At 36.3% G+C, this 26319-nt stretch overlaps 1 protein-coding gene across 2 annotated transcripts in view; it reads right to left on the bottom strand.

Annotated features, from left to right (window-relative positions):
• LOC149785687 (uncharacterized) overlaps positions 1 to 26319 on the bottom strand; it is a 92161-nt gene that overhangs the window by 52589 nt on the left and 13253 nt on the right. For both annotated transcript variants that reach the window (XM_089979525.1, XM_089979526.1), the window contains exons 5-9: positions 19233 to 19341; positions 16105 to 16265; positions 12528 to 12650; positions 8465 to 8564; positions 1960 to 2126 (exon numbers count right to left, since the gene is read on the bottom strand). In XM_089979525.1, coding sequence (XP_089835651.1) covers positions 1960 to 2126; positions 8465 to 8564; positions 12528 to 12650; positions 16105 to 16265; positions 19233 to 19341 — 660 coding nt within the window. The remainder of the gene's footprint in view (positions 1 to 1959; positions 2127 to 8464; positions 8565 to 12527; positions 12651 to 16104; positions 16266 to 19232; positions 19342 to 26319) is intronic.

Here is a 26319-nt window from a genome sequence, read left to right on the forward strand (position 1 = left end):
ACAAATACCTTTGTTGACTGCAGATTTGCTCCCTCATAATTAGGACTTGTTTTAAAAGGCCAATTTTTTGTAAACCAAAGAACATAACAACAACTATTACTTCTACTATAAACAGCAACTTCTCAACAAAACAAGAACAAACTTATATAGCTAATTTTGGTTTGCACTATCTGCAAACCTGTATCATTATTTTTTCTAAACCTGCAAATTGGGTAGGGTCATCTATAGCTAACTGAATGACATGCTGGGGGTCTTGCAAAGATTTGACCTCTTTTTTAATATATGGTTTTATTTGACCTCTTTATAACATATTGTATCATTTGACCTCTTCTAACAATCTGATAAAGTTCCAATTACATTAAGCAGTCTAAAACTGTTTTTTTTAATTTCATATCAGAAGAGAATTTACTTTCTAAACCTAGTTGCTCATCCTTTAATAATTAAACTTTTAAAATCTTTGTGTAATGCAAACATCAAAGCAGCTGAATTACAGTGTAAAGCAATGATATTGACAGCTGAATTACAGTGTAAAGCAAGTGGTATTGCCAGCTGAAATACAATGTAATGTTAGTGGTATTGCCAACTGAATTACAGTGAAATGCAAGTGACATTGCCAGTCAAATTACAGTGCAAAGCAAGTGGTATTGCCAGCTGAATTGCAGTGTAATGTTAGTGGTATTGCCAGCTGAATTACAGTGAAATGCAAGTGACATTGCCAGTCAAATTACAGTGCAAAGCAAGTGGTATTGCCAGCTGAATTCAGTGTAATGTTAGTGGTTTTGCCAATTAAATTACAGTGAAATGCAAATGGCATTGCCAGCTGAATTACAGTGTAAAGCAAGTGGTATTGCCAGCTGAAATACAGTGTAATGTTAGTGGTATTGCCAGCTGAATTACAATGAAATGCAGGTGGTATTGTCAGTTGAAATAGAACTAGTTATGAAAACTGAAGTTCAACCAGAGAGCTTTGTTAGGCAACAGTGCATATATATATAACTATTTGCGCTAGTACAAGGATATTTGTTATGTGGGGTGAATGGGTCTTGTTGGGCACTGTAAACAATGCAATATAGACCCTCAAGGGCCAACCAAACCAAGGAATGGGGTCACGTGATTCGTTCAGCCAATAGAATATAGTTTTAAGGTGAACGAATATATGGGCTAACATTCTTAGTGTCACTTGCAAAAGGATTCTTGGAGATATGGGTTGTATATTTAGCTGGTTTATAAATTTACATTCAGGTCTGAATTTCAACTAAGTAGTTTATCACATACTATGCTAATGTAGTTTTGTAAATAACTTTTATGCATGTTAGATCATAATATTATTTTCAATAAAATTGTCGCTTATATGGCCTGCATCAACAAATCATTTTCCAGCGTTATTCGTTATGCTCAAATTCTTATTTTCCTCCTTACTTTTCTCCTTACTGTTGTTATCCTCTCATACACACCTCAGCACAAATAACCAACCATATGGAGCAGGTGGCTTCTACAAACAAGAAATTTTTTTTACAGAGCAAACAATATGAAGGGACCAAATGAACACAATCGTTATGAGCAGGGGACTATGGTATGGAGGTTACTGCTTGGGTTTTATTTACAGAATCATTTTTGTCATCTATCAAGGAAAAATTCAATAAATAAACTGCAATATCAGTAAAAGAGTCAAGTAAAATTTAACTGAATTTGCTTGAAAAATCAGATTTGAGATGCTGATCTTTAGATGATTAAAGGTATGTACCGTATGTATTCGCTTATAAGTTTAGTCCAACTGCAAACTGCACAGACCCAGATTTGCTGTCACATAATGCACAGGCTGATCTGGGCCTGTGCAGCTTGTTAGGAGTAGAATGAACAACACAGACCTTGATCTATAGGTGCAATATGTTATGTCAGGTCGGGATGCTTGTTTTTGCAGTACGACTTGATTTATGAATGAGGTAACAAAATACAGACCTTCCCAACATATTGTATTTGAGCTCCTTGAATGTGGAAATAACTCTCTGCAGACTGCATCCTGATGAGATCCTTTCCCAATGTGTCATCCACAAATAGGTCTCCAATATTAGATAGAGAAGGACCTACACAGCTTCCAGTGTACGGGTCTATGGAGTAATGGATACCTATAAAATTAGAGAAACCAATTATTTATCTAGGAAAATATGTTTCTTCCATAATACTTTTCAATCATAATACCTCAGGAGAACTACTACTACCTCGCAAATCCAGCCCTCCCAGCTTAAAACGTATTAGCTAAAGAGCTAAATGTTATCCGCCCACCCAGGTAGCAGTTAGATAGAGGCATTTCCCTTTGATACCAAGAATCCAGTCAAATCATCAGTTACTACTAGAGAGGAAGGCATGTTCTCTGTATGGATTAACTGCGGGGAGGCTGGGAGGGTGTATGCATATTATGCTTAGAGAAGTATTATTGAAAAAAAATATTTTGCAAGCAAAAGATTGGTTTCTTCTTCAAAATATGTTACCCAATCATAATACCTTATGAGAATAGGTAAGAGGTGGAGGGAGATAACATCCTCTTACCCCGGATACACCATCTCTGGTCCCTTAAAGTATGCAAGACAGCTTCTAGATAACCTGACTCCATATGTCAGGGAGCAGCTTCAAGAGGGAGAATTTTCCCTCCTGAAAAGCCAGTGGAAGTCATGAAGTCATATCTTTATGAAGCAAAAAGTCAAATGACCTGTAAATGTATCCTTTTGCACCATGGGTAAAGGCTCCTCCCGCTCAAATTGAGCCTTTTTGGATAAAAGACCTCTGATAAAACTGGAAAAGTGTACTTGGATCTCCATCCCACAACATGGACAATTACAGTTAGAGAACAGTTTCACTCATAAGCAGTTTTTCTGGCAACTGTTCTTCTAACTTTGTGAGCCAATATGTGAAGCAAATTCATTGGTGTGGGTTTAGTCTGATATACAGAACTGATAGCCCACTTTATTCAGGATGAATCCTTCCCCTCTTTGTAATGTAAAATAAGGCCTGATCTCCCTAGTTCAATGGCTCAGTCTTCCTGAATAACAGAGCTCACACTGGGTCCTGTAGATAACCTTGAAATAAAATGTCCAGAATAGACAGGAATTTTTAATGAATGGTTGCCTGTTCTTGGTAATGAAAGCAGAGGGATTCATGATTGGTACTGACTCATCTTGTCAGAACTGCAAGTAGACTGGTCCACCAATAGGAAATACATTTGCTGGTTTCGTCTGACAATCACCAAAGCAGTGAGAAGGCAGGACTTATATGAGAGGTGAAATAATTAAGCGCTTGAGAGCAGTTCAATTGGTGCCTTGTTCAGAAAAGCAAATACCCATGGCAAAATCCACTTTGGCAATGATGCATTGTCATTTGCCAGGTGAACTCCAAAATGAACCAGAGGTCACACTAGGATTTTAAAACTAGGAGTACAGGGCTCCCATTTGGGTGAAACTTGGAGTACCACCATCAAAAGTTGCAGTCCCCTCCCCAAAAGATCTTTGCAGATTAGAAAAACTATTGGTTGTCACTGAATTTAATTACCACATTCTTTATCACACTGACATATAGCTCTTGTTTGTCAATCAAAGTGTGACTGAATTTTGTCAATCCAAGGAAAGGTCTTATTCCAAGCACTAAGCCAGGCATCACACACTGCCTTATACTTGGCAATGTCCCATCCAAAGTATCAGTTCTAGCAACTTAAGCACTCTTCTGAAACTCATTACAGTTTTTGCCAGTTTGCCATTTAACCCCAAAATACTTATCCAAATTAACAAATGTCATTTTGTCTAAATCTCAACATCTCTTGTCACATGCACTACTAATGTAGACCAACAAGTAAGTCTCCACTTCCTTTTTTTTGACATAACTGGTACTAATGTTGTTGGTCTACTACTTACTCACTCTTACTGCCTCTAAATTCAATCAATAAATATCAGCACATTTTCACACCCAGCAGCCAGAACTGGCTGTCCAGTTAGTGTATTATGTTCATTTGATGTACTCTTATAAATGACCACATGTTCATCTCTGGGTCTTTCTGCCTCTGAATTCAATCACTGTAAATATCAGCACATTTTACACCCAGCTGCCAGTCAAAGGCTTTGAACTTGCTGCCCAGCTACTGCATCATGTTCTTTTTTGATGCATTCTTATAATGGAAACATATACATCAGTGACTCATTGAGCCACTGAAAACTGTCATTGTAAGTATCAGCACAGCTAATTGATCAACACATGGCTAAAACAAGTCTGGCAAGTCTTTGAATTTTGTCACCCACCTATTACATGCATACAGATGACTCCCGCCTAAGTAATTTTCTGTGTCCCAGAATTTTTTTGGCATCCAAATACTTGACTAAACGTTTTCGAGACCTCTGATGAACAGAAGATCAGATAAGTCTTTGGTTTATCTGATATCCTCTCTTCCATGATAACACAGTGTGCCAGACATCACTGAATGGTAGGTTTAATTGTGATTAGTGCTAACAATTTCTCATCGAAGAACCATAGGAAGTCAGCTATTGACTTATGGATGCCTACATTGATATAAAGTGCTAATGTGCGATCCAGTGAGAATATGTTCCATTGCCTTCACATGCCTCAAAGTTGGATGGCCATCTCACTTGAGTGATTCTCCACCATTTGTTGTTAGATCTGTTTGTTCTTAAGGGCAAATTTAACAAGATCCAGATGTGCAAGTTCCATAACTCTGGATTGCAATTAAATGCCCGCCATTGTGGGATTATGGAATATCTCAATTCCTGGTGATTCTGTTGCAAGATTGATGAGGCTGGTCCAAGATTTTCCATTTGAGTGGAGTAATCAGGATGAGGAAACACTCTGATCAGATTCCTGTATCACCTTCAGAACCTGAGGTGTTAGAAAAGTGTATACATTTGATCATTCTAATCTATAGAAAGAGCATTGATTAAGAAAGCCTTTTGGATCCTGGACTGGTGAAATAAAGGTTAGGATTTTTGGCATAGGTCCATCATGGGTCTAACCCACTATCTATTGAGTGAAAACTGAGGGATGAAGAGACAGAGACCACCTATACATTAGCCAGTCTAGGATATGGAAAACTCAAATGTAGATTTCTTGTTGAGGAAAGCATGTTAGAATATCACAAACGAATAATACAAATGTCTGGGTACTTGGTTTCACTTTGCAGTTTGAGATAAATCAACTCAGTGGAATTGCTGCTAGACAGATTGAAAACTCCATTCCCATGTAGGTTCTCCAGCCACCAATGAAAAGCTTCCAAAATGGTTTTCATCTCAAGAATGTTGAAATGTAATAATGATCCTGAGGGGGCCAAAACTCCAATGAAATCCTGAAATGGTAGGAGATTTACTCCCCATAGTCATCTGTATTCACATCCATAGAGATTGTGATTACAGGACAAGTCCAGGATGGTTTCCCTGCCTTCGAGATGCAAACTTGTATTGTGCAGAATGTGAAAGTTGGTCCAATAGTCAAAGGTTCGGCCACTGTTTGGACCATATTATCACTGCTATGGGAGCCCAAAAAAGAGACCAAGGACTATATGCTGCCACATATGGCAGGGAAAGGAATTCTCTAGCAGATGGATCACTCTGTATATGACAGGGAATCTACCATTGCATGAATTCAGTTCTCCTTCCTAGGGTAAACATTCTTTTTATTGAATTGATTCCAGACCAAGCTGACTGAATCTTGAAAGGATACATGGTCGGAGATGTCATGTTGACAAGGAAATTGAGAATGAAATAGGAGGGTAACATATGAAATTATGTATTGCTCCATAATATAACTAGCTGGCTGCTTTGTAGCCTGTTGAATTTGAATCACAGAACTTCGCGAAGTCATGTGAGTGGGGATGTGAATTCATGCCTCTTGCAAGTCCACATTGATTGTGCAGTCTCCACAATGAACAACATTAAAACAAAAGAACGTAACAGAGTTAATTGAATGCACTTAGGCTGATGATCAAGTCATAAGTGCTGCTTTGTATCAGAACTCTGTGCAAGGGCTTAGGAGGTTCACAGAACATAATACCAAGTTTCCAGGAAACCATTTTTCTGCTTCACATGTCATCATGATAAATCTTCCCCATTTGAAATGAAATATTAGAACCTTCTCCCTACTGGGGCCTGTCATAAGGGAGGACTGGATGTATGTCATTTGATATAGGGAGAGTCTCATGGAATGCTGGCAAACACAATTGACCTACCTTTGACTTTTCCACTTAGTTCAGGAGAACTGTGCTTTTTGATGGTTAGAGATTCAGTAGGATTGCTTCACAGTGGCACATGTTCTAGGGACATCTCTGTGACCCTTTTGTTGGTTGTCTTGCAAATCCATTTACTGTAGCTGAGACTGAGGGATGGAAAGAAGGCATCTTTGGTGGCTTATTGTAAATTCCATCAACCTGATCATTAAAGAGATCAGATGATGAAGATTGTGAGTGTAGCTTGGCCTATGATGACCTTTATTTAAGAAAGGAGGAGGTAGAGAGGATTGCATCTTGTTCCACCTGCTGTATGTTAATAGCTGTTGTTATGACCATGGCCATACTATGTTGGGCCTCTATGTTATGAAGTGGACCATTTTATAAACATGCTCCCATGCATTCTGTAGGGATTCAAGGTCAAAGAAGGTAAGTTGTGTTCCGCCTATTAAAGTTTGCTATAGATATTAGATGAAATGTTGATCCTGCTGTTACAACTATATGAATCAACTCATGGGTATACAAATGGACAACAGAGAAGGCATTTGTCATAAAACAAATGTCCACAGACACATGGAACTTGTAACTGACAATAAAGTAGTCCCAAAATGTTAGTAACTTTTCCGATTGTGGAAGCAACTGAAAGTATCTTCTCCCATAGACAATGGCCAACTGATGCTGGAAATGTAAACCTGGCAGGTGAATTACAGGAAAGAGGATAACAGAACTCCAATAGAAGTGGGTGGAAAACTTCTACAGTCCAAGCCTGCAAAGCGGAATTTCACTATGGTATAATAACAACATGGGAACCTGTGGGCCAGTTTTCATCATTTTTGGATTAAGGTAGTGAAGCTGATGTCGCTTGTGCTACCTGTGAAGTAGCTGTGAAAAAAATGTCGTGGATAATGGCTCACTACACTTGCAGTACATTATGAATTAAATCCTATTACTTCCAAGGTGTCACCAAGGTGGAGATTGTACACTGGAAGTGACCAGAGGTACTATGAGGGTTAGACTGATCCATGAGTGCATTAATAAACTGGACATCATCCACAGGAAGTGCCTGATAGCACTATACAGGTTAAACTGTTCTATGGGAGTGCCTGTATATACTTGTGTCATCTGCAGGAAGTGCTCAACAGCTGTATAACTCGTTTCACAAAGTGGGTTCTTGGATACTGATCCATGTAGCCAGTGTGTAGCTCTCATATCCGAGACTGTAACTGAGGCTGTTGTTGCTCTTCATCTTGCACCCCAGGAAATTATATGGTCTCAAACCCTCTTGTGTGCAAATTGATTTTTTGTCCCTTAAGGTTCCGCTTCCCTTTAGTGCCCAAAGAATTGCTGCACATTGACTTCTGTCCATAATATGCAAGTCTGACATGTATTCAAGGAATGACAACCAGAGAAAACTACACATGTTGAGTGGTTGTCAGATGGATTGCAGATTCTGTGGAACCTATGTCTTGTCTGCAACAGATGCTAGACAAAGTATACATGATGTGTATGACTTTCTAAAACCATAAGAGAGATATTTACATTTTTATCCTTCCTGCTGCCTTTATCATTGGAATGTAATACCAATTTCTCACCCATAAATGAGAGACAACTAAACACTTTCTTAGCTATGAAACCTATACATTATGGAATATTAAATGCTGTATATAAAAGAAGAAGGTCACTGATTGTCTGAAAACAATTATGGACAAAAAATAAAGCAATTTTGTTTCAGAAGAAGCATAAATATGGGTAACAGTATGCAATGGTATGCTTAAACCTAAAACTATTTTCATTTTTTTGCAGTCGTTCTATGGGTACTACTGGATGCAAATTTAGTTTTCAAACAGAATATTTTACCATACCTGCTTTAAGTATTTGTGTATCAGTCCCATCCCATTAGAAAACACAAATAACATGAATATAACTAATGCTAGTCCTAATTTGATCTATATTCCATTGTCAACATATATGTGTCACTAAATAATTCACTATATTCATTGTATCAGTAGCATAAGAATGAATAGTTGTTGTTTATACATTATATGTACATGTACTTATATTGGCCTAGATTTTGGTCTGTAGGAGAAAACTATCATCTTTCTGACATGACCGAGGGGATGAGGCTGTTAATAGGGAAAAAAATTGTAGATAAAAACTTAGCTGTAATCAATACAGATAATTAATGTATATTACCAGCAAACATTAATGTAAAAGGACTACTGTTTAAAATGAACAGTAACTGAAATTTACCAAGATTGAAATCATAGATCTCTGATGATGGGTCAGGATCTGTCCCCTGGGCCAGTTTGTAATCCCTCCGGACAAGCTTTTTCTCAGCATTAAACCAAATCTACAAAAGCATGAAGGTGCCATAATAATCAAGTGTGAAATGCATGCAGATTTATATCATATTGCCTTTGTCTTAATTCATAAATTTTGTCTCTGACTGGAAACATTATAGGACATAGTTATTATTAATACTAATATTAATTGTTATTAGACTTCAATTGTAAAGTCTAGTAATTATTTTTCTGAATAAAATTACTAAAATACAAATAAAATGAAAGTTTCAGAAGTTTCTGTCATACAAAAGTCACCTGTCCATAAAATATTAAATTTATCTTGTCCCTTAACTGTTCTTGACAGAAAGGTTACAATGAATCATATTTATTTGTTATTGTATGTGTTCTGTCTGATATGTTGGTGGACAAGTTGCTTTGTATGCATACTATCTGATATGTTGGGTGGAAAAGTTGTTTTGTATGTGTGCTGTCTGATATGCTCAGTGGTAAAGTTGTTTTGTATGTGCGCTGTGTGATATGTTGGGTGGACAAGTTGTTTTGAATGTGCACTGTCTGATATATTGTGCAGACAAGTTGTTTTGCATGCATACTGTCTGATATATTCAGTGGACAAGTTGTTTTGAATGCATACTGATATGTTCAGTGGTAAAATTGCTTTGTATTTGCACTGTCTGATATGTTGGGTAGACAAGCTGTTTGTATGCATACTGTCTGATACATTCAGTCAACAAGTTTTTTTGTTCATGCACTGTCTGATATGTTTGATTGACAAATTTTATATGCATAGTAACTGATACGTTTTGGCATCTATACCGATATATCAGATGGACGACTTGTCTTGACATGTATAATATCTGATGTCAAATAGACAAGTTGTTTTATTTGTTTACTGTCTGATGTGTTCAGTGGACAAGTTGTTTTGTATGTGCACTGTCTGATATGCTGGGCAGATAAATTGTTTGGCATGCGTACTGTCTGACATGTTCAGTGGATGAGTTGTTTTATGTGTGTACTGTCTGATATGCTCAGTGGACAAGTTGTTTTGTATGTACACTGTCTGATATGCTGGGGAGACAAGTTGTTTTGCATGTGTACTGTCTGATATGTTTGGCCAACAAGTTTTTTTATGTGCATACTGTCAAGTTGTTTTGGCATCTGTACTGATATGTCAGATGGACAAATTGTCTTGACATGTGTAATGTCTGCTGTCAGATGGACAAGTTGTTTTATTTGTTTATCTGATATGCTGTGTGGACAAGTTCTTTTGTCATGAGTACTTACGATAAGTCAGGTGGATAAATTGTTTTGGCAAATGCACTAATAGTCAGATGGACAAGTTGTTTTGGCTTGTGTACTGTCTGTCAGTTGGCAAGGTTGTTATGTATGTATATTGTCTCATATTTCAAGTAGACAAGTTATTTTGGCATGTGAACTGTCTGATATGTCAGGTGGACAAGTTGTATTGACATGTGTTCTATCAGGTATGTCAGGTGAACAAGTTGTTTCAGAATGTGGCTGATAAGCCACACCAAAAATGAGTCCACATGACATATCTGACAGTATGCAAACAATAACTTCTTATACCCTCTTATTTATTCATAATTAGCATCAGTTACCAGATCTCTGATATTACTGTTAGAGAAAATTTAAAATATTTATTAATTATGCTGTGATATTTTGTTTTTTAATCAACTTCATTTATAATTTCATTCACGACAGGCATGAGTATATCGGATGAGTTGGATGATGCCATAATGTAAAAAATATTCAAAGATGCTGCCAGAAATTTTCTTAACAGTGTTATGGCCCCTATAATGACCTACAGAGAATGGTGGAATAAGGGGGTAACAATGCAGAGTAGTAGCTGATTGGTGACATTATTATAAGGTATATGCATACCTAATTGAAGACAAGCATTTAATTTAGACTCTATATCACTTCTTTGACAACAAATATATAAGGTATCTGCATACCAAATTTAGTTCGCTGAATTGGTAAATATTCTTCTCTGCTTTTTATTAGTAAATTCTTCATAGACTCTGAAATTGGGAAATTGTCTATATATATCTGAACAGTCATCAGTTATTCACTGTTTCTGATGCTAACCCATTCCTCGGAGCAGTGTGAATTGATTTGTGAACTAAATCCCCTCTCAAAATCTGCTGTTGTGGGAGAACCACTGCAATTTTGTTCAGTTTAAAACAATTTAGGGAACTGGTCCTCCTGATATTCAAAACATAATTTTCAAAAAATGATAGCATCACTTTTAAATGCCATTTTTGAAACTACGATTATTGCTGCAGACTGGAATTATTTCGGCATTTCACTTTCCCAAAGGACTTAAACAAGATCTGCTTATTCCATATACCATGTCAAAGTTAGAAACTTTGTACAAACATTTCTGTTAGTAGTACATGGATTGTCTTTCTTATATTCTCGACACAAAAGAGACAACATCCCCATTCTTGTTCTTTCCTTAACCAGTTGTAGGTACTCAACCAGTTGTCTTGGAGTTTCATTTCCTTTTTTCTCTTTCTTTCAGTATCCAGTTCCCATTCCACATGTGCTGTGGATGAAGTGTCTACTATTTCTGTGTCATCAGTTTGTGTGAAATCTTCAGTTCACATCAGAACATGAGAGCTTTCGTCTTGTTCTATAGTACTGACTGTAGCAGACAATTATACCATAAAGAAATCAATTATCTTTCATTTTGACAAGTCATAAAACATGCTGCTTGTTACACTCGATACATTTCTGTTATATAATTTTCCTCAAGGAGACAATTAATCATAACACTTGGATAGTCTGTGCAAAAACTTCAGCAGATCTCAGTCACACAGATATTTGTATTCAAACATTAAATCTACCTTAGTATAGTTTGACTGAGATCACTGACAAAACGGATGACCAAGACTTAATTTAACAAACCTTTATATTGAATTTTTGTGTTGAAAGAAAAAAAGAAAGAAAGAAATAAAAGCCAGTGTGCACTGGGTACAGCAAACTTCGGGAACTGCAAATAATCTGTGTGAACTTTCCACCAATGCTTTAGATGCTGTGTTACCGCATGAAACCCACAATCCGACAGCTTGGCAGTATCGGTGAATATTGAATCATACCACAAAGCCATGGCACACATAATGCATTAAAAATTATGTATACTGCTTAGGTGAAAAAATATTGGAGTATAAAATAAATGCTAATATATAATATACACCTTTATCAACATTATCAACCCAGATTGGCTGTCAAAAGTTGTTAGATCAGAGTCAATGTTATTTGTTCTGAATATAATATCGGGTGAATAGCATTGACCCTGATCTGGCAATGTAGAATATGATATCAGGTGAATATCATTGACCCTGATCTGGCAATGTAGAATATGATATCAGGTGAATAGCACTGACCCTGATCTGGCAATGTAGAATATGATATCCGGTGAATAGCACTGACCCTGATCTGGCAATGTAGAATATGATATCAGGTGAATAGCACTGACCCTGATCTGGCAATGTAGAATATGATATCAGGTGAATAGCACTGACCCTGATCTGGCAATGTAGAATATGATATCAGGTGAAAAGCATTGACCTCATCTGCCAATGTCTTATATAACAGCAAACAAAATGCATCTATCTTATTCTCATTTGGGGGATGGGGGAAAGTGAGGTGGGGAAAGGGTGTCCCATTTGGGTAACTTTGAGTCAGTGTTTTCTCTTTATTTATCACACTGTTCATGCTAGTCATAAGGGAACCTTACACTAAGGGATGTTTCAACAAGGTATGTTATAATGATGCATTCAAAATCACAGAATTAGGATATTTAATGAAGTCATGAAGTCATAATAGAATTGGTTTTCATAAGCCAATAACTAAAATAAAATTAAATAATTTAATTAGCACTGACTAAATAAAATTCAAACAATTTAAAAGAATCTGTGGACATACCTGCTTTATAATGGGTGAGAAATATAATAAGGGTCTTTACAGTGAGACTTCAATGTACTTACATTTTCATATCTGATTGTTTTAAAGTCCTGGTCAATGATCTCTAGTGTGGCTCCAAAGCTCTCAGGAATGTTGTTGATAGGTTGTCGATTATTACGCCCTGGACAAAATACACCTACTGGTGGCTGAAAATATAACAGGTATTTCAGAAAACTGAAACAAAAATTCATAATGCAATTTTATATTACATTAATTCATCTGGGCTGAAGAGTCACCTATTCTTAAATCTTTTTTGCTCACAATTCTTCCAGTCATTGTGCAAAAAAAATTGGGATTTACCAGCAAGTATTGAAGATTAACATAATGATCTGTCCCAGTCTCACAAATATTTAAACAATTTTCCTCCAAATGAGATCATACATTACATTGTTTATGATAACTTAACACACAAGCTGATGAGTGAAGATGACCCATCTAATGCAAAATTATAACACAAGAGTTGATAAGGGTTACAGTCCTACCCACTTATATTGACATCATTTAAGTTAACAAGCTGCCTCAACAGAAATACAAAGTCCCTGTCTTGTGGTCTATTATTACTACCAAATGTCTAATGCTTATAGAAAAGATGAGATAAAAAAGCAAATTTTTAAAGTAAATCTCATTACTTAAAAACCCTCACAACCACCCCGCTATGTGAGCATCTTCATTAGTATCTCATTCAGCTAAAAGCTGGCAACACCTGATGGCATCAAGGGGAGGCAATGTGTAAGAGTTATTGATCTTAGTCTATTAATATAGACAGAGAAAGACGAATTTTTATCTTTCAGTAAGGTCGGATTCGCCTACTGTTAGTACTGTAATAATTTTGATGGATAAGTTCGGAAATTAAAGGCAGCCATCTGGATTTCATTAAAAGAGCACACGATGTACCAAACATTTAGCACCCACAATCAATATTTATCTTCATGATCACATTAAATAATTGGTGAACAAATGAAGCAAAGTTTGTATCAGTTAAATTAATGGCAAACATGCTGTGAATTTTACATGAAAACGACACAGCAGATCTTCCTAGACTGTGTCCGAAAACATAAATTGTAGAAAAAATTATAGAGGAACAACGTCTGAAAACTTACAAGGCATTTAAATATTATATTTCCCCCACAAAAACAGTGTCTGAAAACAAATGGTGTCTGAAAACATATGGCAAATACGGTAAACATGAATTTCACTTCCCCCATAAGTGCCTCATGATCCTATGAGATGACACTGGTCACATGGCTGATCAGAACCAAGGCTGATTGGAAGTATCAGTTGTGAGCAAGATCATAAAAGAAGAAAAAAATCAAACAGCATAATTTATGATTTCTGCACAAAATTGTTGCAGTTTTTGTTTTTTGGCATTCGGGAGCAGTAATTTCTGCAAATTGGGTTGCACATATTTTACGACTTTTCACTGGAACAACGAAGGGAGCAAACTGCCCAAGCAGATCCTAGAGGGGTGAGTGAATGCTCAAAAATTGTCGGAAACACAAGGAAGGCATCACAGATGATATTAGTACATTTTTTGCTATGGTTTTGATGAGGAAATGAGCGTGTTTGCCATCAGCAACTGCCTCCATACATGCAAAACCATGTGAGGCACATGTTTTCTGCACAGGCGACATTAAGTCAGCCATTACAAAAACAACAGAATGTGACATCATTATCTGTCTCTACTGGTGCAAGTCACATGATTTCAGCCCAAAGCACCAATATGGCTACCCTGGATAAAGAATTAACCATGCAGTGTCAGTTGCAGACACAAAATGCAGATAATGTGTCTAAAATGCATGTGCGTTGATAAAAATGGAAGAGATCATGGCCAGTGTTGCTAGTAAAAACCAAATGCCAAGCACATCAGCTGCAGTTTCTGCAGGAACGGCAAACCCTTGGTCACTTTGACAAGGATTTATCGCTATGCATAAAGAAGGGAACATGGACTTGGATGGTGGATGTCACAGGGCTAACTATGACAGATTCAGATTCCGCCAAGGTCAATGATGATGATTTAAGTTTTTTCCTAGAACAATAAAGGCCTATGTTCAGTGTTAACTCATGACAAACCATGGGAGGAGAAGTATCTGAGGCCAGGAAATTGTGACACTTTAAAGGTGCCCCAAGTTAATATTGAGGTCTGGAATGCAATGTCAAAACTCTTGATAAATCTTTGCAAAAGCTGCAAACTCGTTTGGGGCAAATGTTGGTCTCCTCCTTGAGGGCAATGGTACTGTTTAAGAAGAATAAAAACAATGTGTGAGAATTACCACTGGATTCAGTCACAGATTTTGCCATAGACAATTATAAAATGTCATCCTTTCTGTTCAACAACTTCAGTTTTAAGCACTAGGAGCTCATAAGACCAGAGCTGACATGTATCAGCCCATCTGCACTGCATCAAACCGCATCACTAACTGGCTTTTTGGGCTTAGTGAATCTCGAAAGGCTGCAAAAAAAGACAACAGAAAGCAGCAAAATGACAAGTGGCCGAAATTTAAAAGCAGAGTGCCTCTTTTTCAGAACGATCCTATTAATGGGGCAGACACTCCCAAAACTGGAATTGTCAGTGGCAGCCCAACCATCACTGGAAGCAGGGCTTCAAAAAAGTTCAGAAACAATGAACTGGGGTTTCCAAACATTAAAGGATCAGTATGATCTTTCTAGGCTATAAGTATGCAGCATAATGCAAGTACATATGATGTTTCTTGTATGAACAATACACCTGACAATTTTGTCGCCGGGAATTATTTGAATGTTTGCAGAATATTATTTCATATGCTTGGATTCTGAACAATGTGCAAGGTTATGAAACAGAGTTAGAACAATGACCTGTTCAAACATATATACCAAATTAAATTATTATTAACTGATGAGTCAAAAAAATGCTGATATTCACAATTTTCTTGCAAAAGGAATTAATCATGTGAGGTTTTTTAAACTTGAGCTCTTTGCCAGGCATCACAAAAGGCCCTTCTGTCTATACATTGCTCAACTGGACGTTAAATAGAAGAACTTCTATCGGAAAATCAAACTTTGGAGAAGATAGGCATTCAGGGGCCATAACTCTTCTATATGATGACATGGATTTCTGGAGATCAAATTATTCAAGGTCTAAATCAGTACAAAGGTGTAAAATAATGTTGGCTGATTGGCAACATTCCTAACAAAATAAATTCAGGGGAATGGACAATCAGGGGCCATAACTCTTCTGAATGATAATGTGAAGCATATGGAATTAAACTCATTCAAGATCTCATCAGCATGAAGCTGCATGCCAAATTTTGATGAAATTCTGCAAGGCTTACTGGTAGTAAATTTATGCTGTGCAGACTAAAGTCAGGAGAATGGGCAATCGGGGAAAAAACTTCTACAATTGCCGCTGTGGAATGCTGGAAATCAAACTAACTCACGTTTTCATCAATCTGAATGGATGGACAGATAATACAGGCAGAAAAAATTGATATTGATATAGGACTCCAGTATCTTGATTCAGAGCCCTAATTATGAGGTGATAAATTAACTTTTTTCTTGCATAGAGAAAGTTAATTACAGGTAATTACAGGTGGAGAGGGCAGCACATTAATATGAACAACAAACCTGTAAATTTGTCTGGGGAAAGTCTGGCTGTGGTCGAAACTCCAAGAAATCACCCACCACATGGAATGTGGTATTTGCAGTACCATTGAACTTGCGACCCAGCATCTCTATCCTCACTGGGATCATTAATGTAGGGGTTGATTCTGCCATTGCCCAACCATCTGAAACAATGCTGAACACATTAGTATGATTGCTTGACACAACATTAATTGCCAAAAATCCAGAGATGCTGCGGGGAATTTATCTAAAGAGAGGAACTCCCCCATTGTTACAAAATAAGGGGAGAGTAGAAAATAAAAGTGGGGGTGGGGGTGTTGATAGTTCAATATGTACCTAACACTTAAATATCCATGTCTCTTTCTTCCTGCTCTACTTTGTTAGAGCTATATTGAAATCAAAATACTCAAAAGATGTTCCCGCTATATTTTATAAGCTTTAGATTGTTGATGGTTTGTTGTTCCTAATCTGTATATAAATATTGTTCTGTGCTGGGAACCCCCTTCTACAGTTTGCTATATGAAAGAATATATGCACAGGTAGCTTACCCAGCCAAATTGTTCTTTATGGTTGTTATGTACAATTTTCCAGAATATTATCTATTGAATATCTCTGCTCCAAAATAAGATTTTTCATTAACATGCCAAAGTTTCCCTTTCTTGAATTGGTTCTATACTAACTACTATGCCAGCTTTCTTATCTGTTTCTAATTGTGGTATCCAATATGAACAGTTTTATAGTAATCTTAAAATATCGATGTACAAGCATAAATGCCTAGCCTACAATAACAAAACACACACACACACCTTCCATACCAACCAGCTCTGTTGATTTCAGGTGAGAATTCAAAGAACGAATTTTTATAACAGGATAATTATCTAATCCTTCAATCAAGATAATAATGAAATTAGATATTTGAATGTTCGTTTGTCCATAATTCAACATGACTCCAGAAAAAGGTCTGCCATAACCAACAGTGAAATCTTCACTCTGTCACTCCACAATCTGGATTTTGTTTTAAAGAAACACCAACCACTTTAATGATTGGTGTGATTCCATGCTACATTATTGTGGATAAAGACCCAGCACATAAAATCAATGCATTGAATTATAGCATGCATTACTAAGGAAATTTTCATTAAAAAAATCAGTCAAAAGTACATAAATAGCAACTCAGATGTCTAAATTGTTCAATTATGTTGGCAAAGTTTGAGAAGACATTAAGTATTTTTTTCTTCTATTTTTGTTAATGGAGGATATATTTAATGGAGAACTGGCATAATTTTTTTTTATACAAACATAAATATCACTCATGCTTTCTGCCATGCTTGTTTTTTACAGTAGTGTTCTTTAAAAGAAACTAAAAATAGCAATTGTTGATGGATGACATATGACAGACAACACACACTGGATGCAGGACTGTACCGTATTTTGGCATTATGGACAGGTGAACTAAAATTAAAAGGCACATCAAATGCAGGACTGTACCGTATTTTGGCATTATGGAAAGGTGAACTAAAATTAAAAGACACATCAAATGCAGGACTGTACCGTATTTTGGCATTATGGAAAGGTGAACTAAAATTAAAAGGCACATCAAATGCAGGACTGTACTCTAATTTGGCATTATGGACAGGTGAACTAAAATTCAAAGGCACATCAAATGCAGGACTGTACTCTAATTTGGCATGATGGAAAGGTGAACTAAAATTAAAAGGCTCTTATGCAATCATGCTTTTTGTCAAATTTAGTCTAATTCTGCAAATTAAAATAATTTTGAAGAAGTTGTCTAAAGTTTTTCTGTTTTTAGTAACAACAGCCATAATTGATGACACATCCATATTATCTGTAAAATATTGAAAAGGCATTCTTGCCAGAATGTCTCCTTTCAAATCCTATAAAATTCTATCCAGCAGTTTTAAGTTGCAAAGCTTCTATATATTTACTTATCTCTTAAATATTTTATAGCATATTGTTATTGTTTGCACATATCTGAATGTTTTCTGTGAAATCAGGTCAAAGACTGTTGCAAAGTTTCCAGGAAGAACTACATTGTATTTGAAGATTTTTCTGTTTTTCATTACAGTGGCCTTAGTTGATGACAGATTATTAATTTTTGTTTCTAATTTTAGTAAAGTTCACAACATTTGACAGCAGATTGGCATCATTTATATAAAAGTGAAAAGTCTTGAATGCCAGAATTTCTTTTTTGTAAAATTTGGTACAATTGAAATTCAATAGTTTTTATGAAGAAGACATTTAAAGATATTTCTATTCACATCAACGGTGTCCATATCAGATGGTGATCAACACAATTTGTATGGATTTAAAATGCATTTATGTGAAAGTAAATTTCTGTTCAGCAGTTTTTGAGAAGTTGTTTAAAGGTTCCTCTCTTTTAGCAATGGCAGCCATATTTGTATGGTATATTGGCATCATTTGTACAAATCTGAAAAGCCACTAAGCCAGAATGCTGTAAAATTTTGTTAAATTGAGCTGAACTATTTTTGTGAAGCAACTGTTGAAAAGTTCTAATTTCAGTAGCCCATATTTGATGGCTGATCAGCATCATTTGAAAGGACTTTATTTCAATATCATCTCTGTAAAGTACGAATTTGAAAGGACTTTATTTCAATATCATCTCTGTAAAGTACGAATTTGAAAGGACTTTATTTCAATATCTCTGTAAAGTACAAATTTGAAAGGACTTTATTTCAATATCATCTCTGTAAAGTATGAATTTGAAAGGACTTTATTTCAATATCATCTCTGTAAAGTATGAATTTGAAAGGACTTTATTTCAATATCATCTCTGTAAAGTATAGTTCAAACTAGTCCAGTGGTCTTTGACTAGAAGTTAAGAAGTTAAAAATAGCAATTGATGAAGGACAACACATAGCTGCAAGATAATAAGCTCACTTGGACTGTTGGTCAAATGAGGTAAAAACTATTTTGGATAAATTCTTGATTGATATAGATATGAAATTTATAAAACAAAGCTACATCAGCTTTTGATACATGGCAAATTTCTTTATGCAGGGTATCACTATATATATATATATATATATATATATATATATATATATATATATATATATATCTGTACCTGTCCTTGACTATATCAAACTTACTGGAAAAGTAGATGTCAATTTTGATTGTTGTGTCCCACTGATATAGGTAGATACAGGTGTTCCAGTGGTTAACATTGGTAAACCGTATTTTATCTTCACCAATATATACCTGTAAGACAATCAGAGAGAATCATAACATTTAGACAAAGTAGTTCCTTGCTACAGCAAAAGTCACAATTACAGTGATCATTCTTTAAAACAACTCTGTTTAATGTTAACAGTGTATAGCATTATATGTGAAACTGACCTGTAGTGAGATTTCTTTATACTAAAAAACATAATCATAAAATGTGTGTATGTGTTTTTACACCCAAATTTGTTTCACTCATGATTATTGGATTGTAATCACTTTAATCAATCCATTATATTAATTCATCATTGACTTAATGTAATCACCAATCTTCATTTTGTGCATCATGACAAAACAATAATTTCACCTGATTGACAACTTACATAAACATGACTGTAAAACTGAGCACTGACTCTTTGGTCAGCCGGCGTGTGAAGTTTCACTTTAAAACAGCTGTACATGATTTAAAAAGAATATATGGATAAGCCAGTTGCTCAACTTGCCAAGATCAAAAGACAGTCAGCTGATGGGAAAAGCCTGTGATGAATAGAGAACCAAAAAATTAGATGTACATGGTTATTTTTTTTTACTCAAGAACCCCAAAATGTTCTGTTTTTACATACAATTTTTAAATACCAAATAGCCCCTGGCCTCAATGAAAAGGGATGTAATTCATATCTCTTCTCAAAGACAATCTTTTGACTTTAACAAAAACTTGAATTCAAGGGCAAAAAAAATGAAACTAGCAAGCTACACCTATCACACTAGCACAAAAGGTGACTTTCATATTTGCTCTGACAACAGGACTTCTTTTCCCACCATCCAGCAAGTGAATGGCTTCAACCCACTACCCTAGTGGTAAAATTGTCTCACTTCTGAATTTGACATATTCACAATTTTGAGTTATATTGACAATGTGACTGGAGATGTGAGTACAAACAAGATAAAAAAAATGTTTGCTTATTGATTCCCATGATATTCCTTTCTCATCAGGGAAAAATTTAGCTTGCAAAGACTGTAGTCACTGTAGATGCATGCCTATTGCTGCGTAAGGCAGAGAGAAACTAATTTCTTCTAGTAAAATATGTTTCTTTGAAAATACCTGATCATAATACACGAGAACTACTACTACCATGCAAATCGAGCCCTGCCAAATTAAAAGACTTCAGCAAAACATAATCGGTAGGAGGTGGAGGGAGAAAATCCCCTTATTCCGGAGGGACCATCTCCAGTCCCCTAAGGTATATGAGAGAGCTTCTAGATAACCCAACTGGAAAATAAACTCAATATGTTAAGTGTAGCTTCAATATGGAAAATGTTTAATTCCTGCAATTCAATGCAAGTCATGAAGCTGTGTTCTTATGAAGCTGTCAAACAACCTCTGACAGTAACCTTTTGTGCCACAGCCATAGGTCCCACCAGATCAAGTTGAGCCATTTAGGATCAAACATCGGAGATAAAACACTAGATTTCCATCCCAAAGCATAGATTATAATGGAACACTTTCACTCATATGCAATGTTTGTGAGTTTTGTGAGCTGAGGTGCAAAGCAAATTCACTGGTGTGGGATTGTTTCTACTATCCTGAATGAGACACCCACTTTATCCAGGATGAAATGTCTGTGCTGATATACTGTCCTTTCCCTATGTGATCTCCCTCGAACCACTCAGTCTTTCTTATGAACCACTTTGGAGTTCACACTGGGTACTGTAGATGACCTTGAGACAAAGTGTCCAGAGTAGACAGGTATTATTACCAAGTCTGATTATGAACATGGGCCATCAAGAGTGATACTAACATATCTTGTTGGAACTGCATGTAGACATATACATCAATATGACATGTCTTTGCTAATTCTGCCAGCCTTTCCCCCATTGATTTAAGGAGGCAGGACTTATACTAAAGGTGAAACAATGAACTTCTTGAGAGCAGATTAGATGGTGTCTTGTTCAGCCAGGTTAGTACCCATGATACATTCCACTTGGGCAATGATCCAATGTCATTGGATACATGTAATCCAAATACACTTTTTTGTCAGCCAAATGAATTGCTGATTGGATAGGTCTTTGGTTTGTCTGATTTCCTATATTCAAGGATAATGCAGTGTACCAGTGATCGTGGAATAGTAGTTTTTAATTATGATTGGTGCCATTTCTCACAGAAGAGCCATACAAAGTTAGCTATCAAGGTATGGATGCCTGCAGTGGTATCAAGTGTTCTGCTGTGCACCACTGTGAGAATATATTCCATTGCATTCATAGAGGTTTAAGGTGGAGGGGCCATCACACTTGAGGGATTCCTCCACCACTGGTTTTGAGAACTGTTTGTTCATGAAAGCATATTTTAATAAGAAACGATGTACAAGTTCAGGAACTCTGGGTTGGTATGAAACACCTTCCATTGTGGTTGCTGAAAGCAGATGAGGGAATATATCAATTTCCTGGCAATTCTGTTGTGAGATTGATGAAGTTGATCCAAGATTTCCTATTTGAGGAGAGTACTCAGGATGAGAAGACAATCCAATTCTTTTGCTTTCTTTATCACCTTTGGAACATGAGGTGTTGCAGAAAAGGTGTATACCTTTTGCTGTTCCAATCTGTAATAAGAGCCTTGCTTATCCATACCTTTGGATATGGGACTGGTAAGAAAAATGACTGAATTTTGGCATTCCACCTTGTTGTCAATAGGTCCATCATAAGTTGATTACACTGGGCACCTACTGAGTGAAAACTGAATGATGAAGAGACCATTCTATTTGTAGTACATGTAGCTGGTTCTTACAGGACAGTGCTGTATATTAGCCAGCCTAGGATATGTCAAACTTGGATGCGGATTTGTTGTTGAGGACACCATTTCAGAAAACACCAAACAGGGGGGTTTGGGGACCTTGGTTCCTCTTTGCCATTTGAGACAGGATAAGAACTTCATTACCATGTAGGTTCTCCAGCCACCAATGAAAGACTTTTGGAACAGTTTTCATCTCAAGAATGTTAATATGTAAATAGTGATCCAAAAGGGGACACATTCCACTGGCATCTGGTAATGATAGAAAACTTGCAATCCCACCCACTGTGTGTTCACATCCATATAGATCGGCCTTGCCTGAGGTTGTACATACAGAGGTATCCCTGATGCAAGTCCCATTGAGGTTTCCCTATCTTCAAGATGAAACCTCATATTGTGCAGATTGTCAAAGTTGGTCCAATGGTCAAAGGTTTGAGGTTTGACCTAAATTTGGAGTGCAGAATTATTGTAATGGAATCCCAAGAAGGCAATATGGGACTAAATGTCTGCTGCCACACTGAGCAAACCCAGCAGGCAAAAGAATTCTCTAGTGGATGGAATGTTTTGTAAAGGCAAGGTTTCCCCCATTGCATTGAATTTTTATTCCTGGGGGAGTTATACTCTGTTTACCTTAATGCTGAGTTCCAGACCTAGTTGACTGAAATCTTGAAGGAGTAAAAAGGTGAGAGATGTCATTGTTGACAAGCAAACTAAGAATGAGAAGGAGGGTAACAGGTGATACCATGTCTTGCTCCAAGATATGACTAGCCTGCTGTTTTGTAGCCTATTGTTTTTGCAGCCAAGCTACTAGACTTCTGGAAGCCATGTGAGTGGGGACATGAAGTTACACATCTTGCAGATCCATGCTGATAGCGTAGTCTCCCTAATGGACAGCATCTAGAACCAGTTGATTTTTTTTCCATTGTGAACCTAACAGTAAAAATGAATTGATCGATGGTGATTATTTTGACAACTGAGTTAAGTGTGCCATGTTTGAAGAAGAGGGAACTCTAGGCAAAGGAAGAGGTGCACTGAAAGTGATACCGAGTCCATAAGAAACCAGACGTTAGATTCATGTATTGTCATGGTAAATCTTGCCCATTTGGTAGCAAACGATCAGTTCATTTCTCCTACTGGAATCAATATTGTTTGCGATGGGGGAGATAAATGCTGGAAAAAATGTTCACCATCTGATTCTTGTCCACTTTAGTTAAGTATAGGTGAGGTTTCTGATATTTGTGAATTCAGTGGGACTGCTTCCCAGTGTCCTGTGTTCCAGGGACATCCCTGTAATCTTTTGTTGACTGCCTTGCAAATCCCTCTGCTGTTGCTGATACTGTGAGGAAGGGAAAGAAGGTATCCTTGGTAGCTAGTTTGCAGATTCAATCAGCCCGATCATTAAAGAAGATATTAAAAGCTTACGGTTGCAAGTGTAGCTTTGCCTTATGAATTAGGTCATTAAGAAAGGGTGAAATAGAGAGCACTACATCCCATTTCACCAGCTGCAGCCTTGACCAGAGTATGTTGGGCTATTATTTTTAAGATGTAGGCAGTTCAAGAACAGACTCCCACAAATGTCAGTGAGTCAGTGAGATTCAGGGTGGAGGAAGTTTAGCTGTGTTTGGCCTGTTGAAAGATCACCATTGATACTATTCCAATACTGAGCTGACAGCCACAATGTTAGGCATCAATTGCTGGGCATCCAAATGGAAAACTAGTGTGTGGGGCATGTAGAACTGCCAACTACATTTGAGGGAAGGAGTCTTCGAGCAAAACCATTGATAGATGCTTGAGACTTGTAGCTGATGATGTTAGCAGACAAAAATTTCAGTAACTGTGCCAGACTGTAGGAGTAACTGAAAGTAAGTTCTTTCTTAGTCAATGATCACCTGATGTTGGAACTATAGACAATGCAGGTGTTGTAGAGGAAAGAGGAAGACATAACTCCAATGGGAGTAAGTGGAAAACTTCTTCAGTCCAAGCCTGTAAGTCTTAGTTTTCAAGCATCATAGTTAGATCTAACGATAATGAAGGAACCAATGAGCAAGTTTTTGTCATCTTATAATAAAGATAGTGAAGCTGATGATTCTTGTGCTACTTGCAAAATAGCTGGGGAAGAAAGTTGAGAATGGTGGCTCACTACGCTCACAGTACATCACAAATGAAGTCCTGTCACTTTCAAGCTGTCACCAAGAATAGGCTTCCTTTGGTTGGCAAAGGCTTGAGGACAAGTGAAGAAAACTATCTTGGACACTGAGGCACCAAGCTGGACACAGTATGCAGGAAATGCCCAGCAACACTATGCAAGGCCTCTCTGTCTGTAGATAGCATGCTACTTGGCACAAGTGGAAGTAGTAACTGAAGAGTTCATAGGAATTGGTACCAATTTACTCTAACTGCCACCTAGCTGGGCCGATAACTTTTAGCCTTTTAGCACAAATGTTTTAGCCTGTGAGGGCTGGATTTGTGAGGTAGTTGTAGTTCTCCTTGGCCATTATGTATCTGACATTGAGCACCCTTTAATTCATTTTGTTCTTCTTTGATCATTATAACTCAACATATTCAAAATGAAGATTTAAAACATGGTATTGTATTAAGACTTGTTTGTCTTTGTCAAATTTTTATTTACATTCATCTAAAGATAAAAAATAGTATCTATATATCTATATATATATATATATATATATATATATATATATATATATATATATATATATATATATATATATATATATAAATAATTCCTTTATTTATATTTTTAAGGAATGCATGACAGTTGTGATGTCAATCGTTTTAACTCCCTTACACAGTAATATTTTGCTATATTTCTATAAAGTCATTTTGTCCTTTTTCCCCTTCCATAAATATTGTAATAAATATGTCTTTTTCCTAGAGAGTTTCAGTTTTGCAATTGGGTAAAACAGTTAATGGCAGTATCAATTTTGGTAAAAAATCTGTAAAACTCAACTTCTTTCTAATATTATTAAATTCCTACATTTGCATTTTTCCAAACAAGAAATGCATTCTTTTTAATTTTTTGAGAAAAAGTGGGTTCATGGGTGAGTTCTGAAATTGAATGAAAAGTGATTCCCAAAGTGTTCATCCTTGAAGGGGTCCAGCTAAATCTTTTATTATAAGAATATATTAGTTTTATTCCAAGATCCAATTCTTACGATTCTGGATTCTTTTTAATGAAAAAAGTACAGAACAGATATGGTAATAAAGGATATTCTTGTTAAACACCTTTGTTCAGTGGAAACAATTCAGATAAATATCAATTGTTTGATACACACCATTTTGCATTTTTCTAGAAAATGCTGATTTCAGTACCAAAATTGAGAAAATCTAGAATTTTAAACATATGGATGATTGAAACTGTCAAAAGCAATTTTGAAGTCTGCAAAAAATAAAGGGGTGGGTGAATCCTTATCTTCTACCATCTCAATGTTAATAAGTAAAAACTCCATAGTTTATCTAATACAATAACCTTTAATAAATCCAGTTTGACTTTCATAAATGTGCTTTTGATAATGACTGTGTCTTCTTAATGTGATGGCTTTACTGTAAGATTTGTATTCTTGTTCAATATCAATGAAATAATGTCCAAATGTTTTATTTCACCCCTCTGAAAACAAAAATTGAAAGATTCTGCAAATTTCCAGATAATTTCTTATATCTGACTAAGAGTCCATACAATTTGCAAGTTATACCATCAGGTCCTATACTTTTATTGTTTTTCATATTTTTTAATAATTAAATTTGGAAAAAAAAAAAGAGTCCCTACTGAGTGAAAAGAAGCTTCAGGAATTCAAGATAAGGCCATTTTTTTCTTTTAATAGCTGAGAGTTGAATCCAACAGTCATATTCTTTAGAGATAACAAGATAACAAGATTTTCAAATTAGTATTATTTTCATTTAGGACCAAGGAGACATCATTTAAAATCCTTTGGTGAAAAAACCATGTCAATATAACAGCAAGATGTTCAAGACAGCCATCATGGTAACCATACTGGATGTACAATTTATACCATTTTCATTTAGGATCAGCAAGGTATCATATGAAATCTATTTGCAAGAATTTCATGTTGATGTAACCCTCCATTTGTGTGGAGTAGGTATAACAATATTTTCAAGAATGGCCACCATGGTGATAATATTTTTGAGGGTCAGTCGGCATTGTTTTCTTTTAGGACCAGCTAGACACCAAATAAGACTTCTGATTTCCTGGCTTG

The sequence above is a fragment of the Sinohyriopsis cumingii genome, chromosome 13 (assembly GCF_028554795.1).
Source record: "Sinohyriopsis cumingii isolate HCF-2022 chromosome 13, ASM2855479v2, whole genome shotgun sequence".
Lineage (NCBI taxonomy): Eukaryota > Metazoa > Mollusca > Bivalvia > Unionida > Unionidae > Sinohyriopsis > Sinohyriopsis cumingii.